The sequence below is a fragment of the Chinchilla lanigera genome, unplaced genomic scaffold, assembly GCF_000276665.1.
Source record: "Chinchilla lanigera isolate Chin_1 unplaced genomic scaffold, ChiLan1.0 scaffold00038, whole genome shotgun sequence".
In the NCBI taxonomy this organism is placed as follows: Eukaryota; Metazoa; Chordata; class Mammalia; order Rodentia; family Chinchillidae; genus Chinchilla; species Chinchilla lanigera.
This window is the reverse complement of record NW_004955439.1, coordinates 14,260,706-14,271,762: the sequence shown is the minus strand read 5'-3', so window position 1 is coordinate 14,271,762 and position 11,057 is coordinate 14,260,706. Positions and strand designations below refer to the sequence as shown.

Genomic DNA, 11,057 nt, shown 5'->3' with positions numbered 1-11,057 from the left:
TTTGCAGTTTTGAGGTTGCAAAGGGTGGCGACTTGCTGCCTCTTATGATGCCCTCAGGCTGTCTTTTCTATTTTCTTGTTCCTTCTCAGCAATAGAGAGCTCCTCAGCTCTATCTTTGCAATCCATAGCTTTACAGTAGCTTCCTTTCTGGCCAAGCTCACAACATTTTAATCATCCTGCTGGGCTTTTTACTCTTGATTCTCAATGTAAATCTGGCTAAAAGCCCCCAACAATAGCCATGCTACTGCCCCAACATTCAACTACCTTGAAATTTCTTCTGCCAGATTAATCAGTCTGCTGCCCTTAATCTCAGTCTTATGCAAAGTCTCTGGACACAAGCAAAATGCAGACAAACTTTCTGCCAAGCCATAACATACATCATCTGGAGTCCAGCACCAGTGCAGTCCTTCCTCCCTGCAGAAACCTCCTGATCCCGGTCTTTACCAGCAAGATTTCTATCAACTTTCTGTTCTTGAGCTCTGACCAGAATCTCCCATATAGAACACCTGAAGGCATTGGAGCTCTGCTCTTTCGGGTTACATCTTTGAACCTTTCTAAACTCTTCCCACAAGGCATTTCCAAAGGCTCTTGAACCACATGGTCAGGTACAGTTACAGCAACGACCCCACTTCTCTGGTACCAAATTCTGTCTTGGGTGCCTTTCTGTCATTGCTGAGACAAAATACTCAAAGCCCAAAATTAAGGAAGGAAAGGTTTATTTAGATCACAGTTTGTGGAGGTTTCAGTCCATACTTGGCTGGCTCCAAGGCAGAGTGGCACATGGCACAGGGCAACTGTTCATGGCGGCGGAACACAGCAAAAGCAACAAGAGCAAAAAAGGAGGAGAGCAGGCAAGCAGCCTCTTTCTCTCCTTTACACTGTATGCAAACTACCCACCCCAGGGCTGGTGTAGGACTCACACCCATAATCACTGCATTGGAGTATGGATCAATCAAAAATCTAGAAGCCCACCCATGACTGCATGAGGACTTGGGGGGACGTACAGACACAAATCTTAACACCCCAAAAGCCTCATGCACTCATAGGTGATATTTTTCAGAGGTAACTAGATCTAGAGTGTATGATGCTGGGATCAAGGATGTAATGCAAGGATTAAGGGTGTGAGTGCTACCTGCTCTAAGGGTGGGTAGGCTGGATAAACTATAAAAGAAAAAGAGTTGTTACTTGTCACCTGGTGCTTCTGCCTGCCATGAACTGGTTTTCTTTTGCAATACTCCTTTGCTAAGCCACCCTGCCTTTGAGCCAACCAGCTATGTACTTAAGCCTCTATAAACTGTGAGTCAAATGAACATTTCCTCCTTTACCTTTGGGTGTAGGGCATTTTGTCTCAGCAATGAAAAAAGTAACTAAGATATTGATGAACTCACATTTCAGTGTGTCTAGGATGTCCCAGCATGTTTGCTGACCTGTCTCTATTTCCATAATAAATGACTTAGCATCCTGCTTTTACTGATTCATTTTGCTTTATGAAAATTACTGTGTATCCATTATACATTTGCTTGTTTTTGTTTTCTAGTTCCCCCCAACGGGATTGTGAATTCTATGTGATGGTCTTCATTGTTGACTGTTTCATGTCTGATCTTTGGAACATTACTCAGCCCATAGTACTCAGTAAATGTTTATTTTACTAAATAGGTAATTAACGTTAGTTGTGTGATTTTGAGAAAGTCAGTCCACCTTTGAATTTTGGGGTGCTTGCTCCTTCCTTACCCCACCTAACTTAAATGAGATGGTAAATCTAAAACCCAAGGGGTGCTTGTGGATCTCCCTTATTTCTAGCAGTTTCATTTATGTCAACAGTTGCTCTGTGCAGAGGGAGGACACTAGAACAAAGTTTTCCATAAGCTACAGAAAACATGTAAGGCACAAAAAGACAGTGTTCTAAAGTGGGAATTCCCTCTAAGTAGCACGATTTTTAAAACAACTAGGGTGACTTTACTTGTATGAAGAATACAAGCATAAATACTTATTAAAAATTTTCTGGCTTCAGTTGCTTACCATGTTCTTATAATATTAAAAATATTTTTATGGAGTGATTTTTAAAGGGAATTTATAATGTATATAATTTATATCATTATAATGTATAATGATAATGCCCAGATTTCTATCTCTCACCGAGAGTTACTGCTTGAACTCTAGACTCATATATCCAATCCAACATCCCTCCATGAGAGGAAGGTAGAAACTCAAAGCTTAGGTTTCTAACCTCAGACTCAGCACATTCAAATCTAAACTCATTGTCTGCTAAAACTTTGCTTTCCTCTTTCTCATGTCAGTAAATGGTAATTCCATTCTTTGAAATGTTCAGGACCCAATTCTTGTGATTCCTGTGAGTTTCCTGGTTTAAGGGTTTATAATTTTTATAAAAATTGGGAAGTACTTTCAAGATAATTCTTTCTGTATTCATTGTTCCACCCTGGCTCTGTCCATCCACAGCCACATCCATTGGACCACTTCACGTTATTCCACTACACTGATGCTGTAACCCTCGTTCCAGGGATTACCCCTGTGTTTCATTGTCCATAGCTCAAGCTGCAGAGTCTTCAAACTGACCGATCTGTTCTCCTGCAGTGTCTAAGCCCCGTCAGTCTAGTCTCTTTCAGTGTGTTTTCCACATAGACCTTGTACTGTGCAGTTCTAGATGTGACCAAAATGAGCTTAACATGCTCGTTCTTCCTTCTAACCTTCTCAAACATACTCAGTTTAAGTTATAATAACTTTTTAAAAATTTTACTTTCAAGAGAAAAGAAAACAACAACCAAGACAAAAACAAAACAGCACGAAAACAACAAAAACGATACAGAATTTCAAGACAAGGTAATAGGAAGTTAACATTTAATTGTGAATTTAAGCCGGCTGGGTGCTGGACATCTTTGTACTTCCAGGATCAAGGCGTTGAGCGTCCAAGAGACGCCAGTCTGCTGATGTCCCAGGTTCCAAAGAGCAGAGCCAGACCGGCAGCCGCCGACTGCACCTCAGCAGAGCTGGCCAGAGGTCCTCTTGCCCTTTCGTGCCGGGCGTACGAGGCTCCCCGGCCCCAGCTCCAGGTTTCCTGCAGGCTGTGCGGACCTGCGCTTCTTGGCTGGCGACCGCCCTCGCCGACGCGGCGCCGTCTCCTGGCAACGGCGCCGTCTCCTGGCGACGGCGGGCGCCGCGTACGGGTCCCAACCGCCGGCTCGCGCTCCGCTCCGCGCCCGGGTCGGCGCCGCCATGACCTCCAAGCACTCGGAGAAGAAGCAGGTGCCGCGGAAGAACTCGGCGCACGGATCCGACCGGCCTGAAGAGTAAGGCAGGCGCCGCCTCGCGTGCCTCCGGGCCCGCCCCGCGCCTGGCTGTCCGCTCCAGCGCCCCGAGCCCCGACCCCAGGGGGCTTGCCGCGCTTCTCCTCTCCGTCCCGAAAGCCCCGCGTTCTCGCCCGGCAGCTGCCGGGCCTCGCGGCTCCCACCCGGACACCGGCCCCTTCCCGCCCCGCCCCAGCCGCGCGGGCGAGCGAAAGCGGGACCGGAAGAGGCGCCCGGCTCAGCCCGCCCGGGAGGGGCCTTGGTCTGGTCCAGGGAGAGGGGACGGCGGAGGGGGAGGGGGAGGGGCCGACGGGGAGGGGCAGGGTCGGGGAGAGGAGGAGGAAGAGCGCGGGAGGGAGAAGAGAGAGGGCAGAGGAAGACCTTCCTGGACTGCTTACTCACTTAAATATTGTAAAGATGGATTACATAGACTGTCGTTTCAGTACAGGATTGCCTCGGGAGGGGATACGAGGCGAGCAAACCTGAGAGGGATAAACTCAAAATAAAACAAGCGTGCAAAACACAGAAAATCAGTGTTGAAAATTTTAATAGAAAAACCATTTGGGATGTGGCATGTGTATGCCTTCATGATTAAAAATGGAAAAGAGGACGTCCGAATCCTGAGACTAGAGCTGTTACTTCTATTAGTCAAGGCTAGGGAGCAATGCAGTATCAAACAGCCGCCAAGCCCAGTAATTTAGCTCCAGAAGGAATATTTGACAGGCACACCAGGGGCTGAACGTGCGCAGTGGCGGCCTTGCCCATCCCCGGGCTTCCTGGCTGCTTGCATCTGGTGTTGTAATGATTTTGCAAGGTATCCTTCTAGGGTTCAGCCGTGCATCAAGCAGGAGTGGGCAGGTCTACCCATGTTCCATCCCCCAAGCCGCCAGTGCGTATCAGCAGCTAAACTGGAAAAGAAATAGAAATAAGGTTGGAGGTTATTTGGGCAGTCTCTACCCACACATAAAATAGTGAAAAATGATAGAAGTAAAAAATAAAGACATTCATTCTTTTATTTCATATAAATATGAGATAAATTTACTACTTCGTTCAGGCACTGTTTCAGGTGCTTAACAGGAAATCATCAAAAAAGTCAACATTCCTGCCTCTGTATGACTTAGAATCCTACCTGTAAGACGCGGTGAGTACAGAAATCAGGGCTTCCCGAGAGAGTTGTCAAGTGTTATTAAAGTGGAACAATAGGAGAGGATGCACAGAAGTGAGTAACATATACACAAGGGTTCAGAAAAGTCCTTTCCAGGCGCACCCCCCGGAGGTGACATCCGAGAGAGACTTTAACATTCTTGTCCTTAAATGCTATGTTTAGTTTTTACTGCATCTGCCTTGCTCTAGCAGCAGCATTTGGGTCTGTTGCATATTTTCTCATTTTAAAAAATGCTTTGCTTGGTTTCCCACTCATCGCATTTTACAGTTTTACCCCCCCCCCACTCTGTATTACCTTCCCATTGCTAACAATAAAGTAGTACCAGCTTAGTAGCTTATAGTCACACAGATTTATTATCTCAGAACTGTGAAGGACAGAGGTCCAAAATGGATCTCTTGGAGCTAATATCAAGGCTTCATCAGGGCCACATTCTTTTCTGGAAACTCGAGAAGATTATCTATTTCCTTGACTTTTCCAGTTTCTGGAACCTTCCCACAGTCCTTTATTTTTTCAGTTTCCTTTTTATTATTTGTTTCTTGTTCTTAGTACATGTTTGTAGTACAGAATGATCACATTCCTCACAGGGAATTGGTACATGAACGTAACACATCTTAATTCTTTCTTTTAAATGCCTTTTCTCTCCTTGCCCTCCCTCCTCCCTTCATCTCTTAGTTTTGTTCCCTTACGCGAAAGACCTGTCTCACTATTTCCTTTTGTCTGTCTTTTATTTTGCCCTTTATTTATATTTTGGGTTTCTCATATAAGAGAAATCCTGTGGTACTTAAGGTTGTGCGTCTGGTTTATTTCACTTAACATTGTGGTCTCAAGGTGCATCCATTTCCCTACAAATGATATGTTTGTCCTTCTTAATGGCAGCATAGTACTCCACTATGTATGAATAATTTTTTATTTTAAAAAAAGAACAAAAAAGAACAAAAAAGACATAAAACAACATTAAAACAATAAAAAGATACAGAATTTCAGAACAACATTTTTCTATCTATTTGTCTATTCCCACATTCCTTCATCTGTGGCCTCCTTTCTAAACTGTTTTCCATGTCTCTTTTGGTCTTCTTTCAACGTAGCAGCAAAAATGGCTATCATATTTTAGTCATGTCATGGTAACCCTGCTCACTATCCCCGTTTGGCTTCCTGTCTCACTCCGACTTAGGGCCAGTGCCCTTCCCTTGGCTTAGATCACATTTCCAACTTCGTGTTTCCTGTTTTCTCTGAAATCATATCCCTTCACCTCTCCCATGCACCCGGCTGCAGCCATGTTAAGCGCCATGTTATTCTGAAGATAAGCTACCCTGTTCACTGTATCTGGATGTTTATACACCAGCTGTTTCCTGCATCTGGAACAGTCTTCCCATTGACATCCACATAGTTTGAGTCCGCACTGTAATTATTTAAAAGCTAAAGGCACTTATCACTGTTGTAAAATTTTTTTTTACTTTAAAAATTTTTCATTTTAAAGAAAAAGAAACAATAAACACATAAACATACGAAGAAAATTCCAAAACAGTATGATAGGAGGGTAACAATGATCAACACATTGCCACATTGTGCATTGTTATCTTTAAATTAGTCAGAGTATGAGATAATCAGCATTTAACTGTCCAGACAATATTAGCACAAACCTATCTTTGCAGTGGACTGAGAGAAATTAGCAGCATATCTTATATATATATATATATATATTTTTTCCTTTTGTTTTACCCTTCCTTCTTTTTTACCATTTCCAAAAACCAGTTTCTCTTTCCTTTTGAAGTTTCTTCCCATTTTACAATATCTGTTGTACCTTTTGGGTCACATTTACTCTTTTCAACTTCTCACATTAGGGAGATAATATAATATGATGTTTACACAGTTGTGTCTTTTATTTCACATATGAGTATGGACTCAAGTTGCATCCAGTTACCTGTAAAGGTCTCCAGTTTATCGTTCTTTATGGCTGAGTAATATTCCATTATATAAAAGACTACATCTTTTTTTTATCCATTCCTTGGTTGATGAGCATTTGTGTTGTTTCCAAGATCTAGCTATTACAAATTATGCTGCTATAAACATGGGTGCACATATATCACTGTGGTAGAATGTTTTTAATTCTGGGGAGATACCCAGAAGCGGAATAGCTGGGTCGACTGGAACCTCCAATCCTAGTTTGTTGAGGAATCTCCACACTGATTTCCACAGTGGTTGCACAAGTCTACACTCCCACCAACAGTGGAGTAGGGTTCCTTTCTCCCCACAGCCCCTCCAGCATTAGTTACTGGTTGATTTCTTGATGATAAGCATTCTTTCCAGGGTGAGATAGAATCTCAGTCTTGTTTTAACTTGCATTTCTTGAATGACCAATGGTGTTGAACATTTTTTTCATATACTTATGTGCTGTTTGTATTTCTTCATCTGAAAAGTGTGTATGCATCTCTGATGCCCAGTTTTGGACTGGGTCTTTAAATTTGGGAGGTCTAATCTTTTTGAGTTCTTTACACGTTTATACTTGATAGTAAACCTTTGTCTGAGGAACACACAGCAAACATTTTTTCCCACATTGTGCATTGTCTCTTCACTCTGTTAGTGGTTTCTCTTGCTGTGCAAAGGCTTTTAATAGATGAGATCCCGGTTGTTGATTCTTTGTGATAGTTCCTGTGCAGTCGGGGTTTTATTCATAAAGTCTTTGCCTACACCAGTGTCTTCAAGAGCTTTACCTATTCTATCTTCCAACAGATTTACTGTTTCTGTCATAATATTTAGATCTTTGATCCATTTTGAATTTAGTTTAGTGCATGGTGAAAGATATGGGTCCAATTTTAATCTTTGACATGTGCAGAGCCAGTTTTCCCAGAACCATTTATTAAAGAGGCTATCTTTCTTCCAGTGTATGTGTTTGGCAACTTGTCAAATATAAGGTGGTTGAATATTTCTGGAGTTGTTTGTGAACCATTTAGTCTATTCCATTGATCTTTGCATCTGTTTTTTTGCCAGTATCATGCTGTTTTTATCACAGTAGCTATATAGTATAATGTCCAGTCAGGGATTGTTATGCCCCCTGCCTTTCCTTTGTTGACCAGAATTGCCTTTGCTATTCTGGTCTTTTCTGGTTCCAAATGAATTTTAGGATTGTTTTCTTTAATTCTGTAAGATATGCTATTAGAATTTTGATCAGAATTGCATTAAATCTGTATAACAGTTTTGAAAGTATGGCCATTTTTACTATATTGGTTTTTCCTACCCATGAGCAAGAGATATCTTTCCATTTTCTAATATCCACTTCAATCTTCTTTTTCAGAGTACTGCAGTTTTCAGCATTGAGGTCTTTTACATCCTTTGCTAGACTGATTACTAGGTATTTCATTTTTTTGGATGGTATTGTGAAACATGTTTTTTCCCTAATTTCTCTCTCAGTGAGTTTGTTATTTGTGTACAGGAAGGCTATTGATTTTTGAGTGTTGATGCTGTATCCACCACACTACTGAATTTATTTATTAAATCTATTAGGTTTTTTAGGGCATTTTGGGGGTTTTCTATGTAGGGTCTCATGCCATCTGCAAATAGTGATAATTTCACTTCTACATTTCCTACTGTCATTCCTTTTATTTCTTTCTCTTGTCTAATTGTTCTGGATAAAGTTTCAAGTCTGTGTTGAATAAGAGTGGAGACAGTGCACATCCTTGTCTTGTTCCAGATTTTAGAGTGAAAGAATTCAATTTTTGTCCATTTAGCATAATATTAGCTGTCGGAGTTTGTCACAGATTGCTTTTATCAGATTGAGATAAAGACCATCTATTCTGATTTTCTGTATTGCTTTTATCATGAATGGCTGCTGGACTTTGTCAAAAGCTTTTTCTGCATCTATTGAGATGATCATATGATTTTTGTCCTTGGCTCTATTTATGTGGTATATTACATTTACTGATTTATGTATATTGAACCATCCCTGCATCTTTGGTATGAATCTCTCGTGGTCATGGTGTATAATCTTCTTGATGATTTGCTGCATTCTGTTTGTCAGTATCTCATTGAGGATTTTTGCATATATGTTCATTAGGGAGATTGGCCTGTAGTTTTTTTTCTTGGTTGTGTCCTTCTCTGGTTTTGGTATCAGGGTAATTCGTGCTTCCAAGAATGAATTTGGGAGTATTGCTTCCCTTTCAATTTCGTTAAAGAGTTTGAGAAGTATTGGTGTTAAGTTTTCTCTAAATTCCTTGTAGAATTGAGTAGTGAGTCCATCAGGGCCTGGGCTTTTCTTTGTTGGTAGGTTTTTAATTACATCTTTGATTTCACTAATTATTATTGTTTTATGTAGGATTTTTATATCTTCTTGATTTAACATTGGTAATTCACATGTACTTAGGAATGTGTCCATTTCTTCTGCATTTTCCATTTTATTAGAACATAAGTTTTCAAAGTAAGTAGAGATGATCATCTGGATTTTTGCAGTGTCTATTGTGACTTCACCCTTTTCATTCCTAATTGCATGGATTTGAGTCTTTTCTTTCCTTTTTTTGATAAGATTGGCTAGGGGTTTGTCAATTTTATTTAATCTTTCAAAGAACCAACTCTTAGCTTCATTGATCCTTTGTATGTTTTTTTTTTTGGTCTCTAATATGTTGATTACTGCTCTGAGCTTTATAGTTTCTTCCCTTGTATGAACTTCTGGCTTAGTCTGTTCTTATTTTTCTAGAAGTTTGAGGTGCAACGTTAACTTGTTTACTTGTGCTTGCTCTATTTTCCTGATATGGGCATTCACTGCTATAAAATTTCCTTTTAGGGCTGCTTCCAATGTGTCTCATAAGTTCCAGTATGTTGTATTTTCATTCTTATTTAATTGTAGAAACTGTATAATTTCTTATTTAATTTCATGTGTGACCCATTGGTTCTTCAGGAGATTGCTATTTAATTTCCATGTGTTTATGAAATTTTTGTGGTTGCTTTTGCCATTGATTCTAATTTCATTGCACTTCCTTCTCTCCTCCTATGCTGGTGCAGAAGATTAGGGGAGAGGAGGAAGAGATAAAAAGAGGAACTGAAAAGAACCACAACTGCAGGGAGGCTAGACACCATATTCACCCTCATATAAACACAAGTTCAAACAATGAAGGAGAAAGAAAAGAAAGAAAAAGAAAAAGAAAATAAACACAGAAAAGCTACAAAAGAAAAAATAAATACAAGAGGGGGATAGAGGAAAATAAAAAGAAACAGACAAACAAACCAAAAAACAAATAACAACAACAGCAACAAAAGTTCTACTCCAGGTCTGATAATGTACATGAGATAATTTCAATTCCTTTGCATTTACTCAAGCATGTTCTGTGGGTTAGTATGTGGTCTATTTTGGAGAATGACCCATGTGCAGCTGAGAAAAATGTGTATTCTGATGTTGTGGGGTGGAACACTCTGGAGACATTTACAACGTCCATTTGTTGAAAAGTTTGGTTCAATTGTATTATTTCAGTGTTGATTTTTTGTGTAGTTGATCATTCTTTTTGTAACAGTGGGGTATTGAAATCCCCAATATTAATTGTATCAGTGCTTATTTGATTCTCTGTGCCCATTAATATTTGTTTTATATAAGTGGGTGCACTGGTATTTGTTGCACATATATTTATGATTTCTATCTCTTCCTCTTGGATTGTTCCCTTTACAAGGATGTAGTGATCTTCTTCATCTCTCTTAATTAGTCTTGGCTTGAAATTGACTTTATCTGCAAATAGGATAACTACCCCTGCTTTTTTCTGGGTTCCTGTCACATGGAATATTGTTTTCCATCCTTTGACTTTGAGTCTATGAATTTCTTTTTGAATTAAGTGTGTTTCTTGTATGCAGCATATTGTTGGATCATGCTTCTTGATCCATTCTGCCCGTCTGTGTCTTTTGATTGGTGAATTGAGGCCATCAGCATCGATGGTTACAACTGATACGTGTTGACTTACTCTTGTCATGTTATTTTCCTGTTGTTGGCTCCCCCATTTTTTCACCCTCCCTCTGTTTACTTATTTGCCTTGCCTGGTGGATTCCTTCTGTTGGGGTTTATAGGTCTGTCTTGGTATCACTTTCTATAATGTCCTTCAAAACATTTTGGAGTATTGGCATATTAGGTGCCTCCCCCCTTATTCAAGGGTCTGGGGTAGGATTTTAGAGTCACAGGTAGTTTGTTAAAATCTTGAGAAATTAAACAGGGTTTCTGCTTTACATTTAAATATCATACATGTAGACAAAAATAATACTCAGGGTTTAAAGACATGGAAACTGGTGAAAGTAGAAAATAGGTCCACTTATTCTGTAGGAAATTGGTCAAAATATACTTGGTCAAAATTTACTACAAACTTTAAATATTCAAATATTTTAGCACTATAAGACACTAAGTTTTACACTAGGGAAATTATTAAGAATGGAAAGATTTAGTAACAAGGACAGTCACTTTATTATTGTTTATAAGAGTGAAAAATTAGCCAGATTTGGTGGCACATACTTGTAATCCTAGTATTTTGGTGCTGAGGCAGGAGGATTTCATGTTCAAGCCCAGCCTGGGAAATTTATGGACTTGGCAAGACTCTTTTTCTTTTTTTTTTTGTTTTTTTCTCCGG

General features: G+C 40.1%; 1 protein-coding gene across 4 annotated transcripts in view; it reads left to right on the top strand.

The window, feature by feature from the left end:
• Nucleotides 1-2,779: 2,779 nt before the first annotated feature.
• Nucleotides 2,780-11,057, top strand: part of Adgb (androglobin) — a 124,928-nt gene continuing 116,650 nt past the window's right edge. For all 4 annotated transcript variants that reach the window (XM_005390627.2, XM_013517404.1, XM_013517405.1 and 1 more), the window contains exon 1: nt 2,780-3,305. In XM_005390627.2, coding sequence (XP_005390684.1) covers nt 3,232-3,305 — 74 coding nt within the window. In that variant the 5' untranslated portion in view covers nt 2,780-3,231. The remainder of the gene's footprint in view (nt 3,306-11,057) is intronic.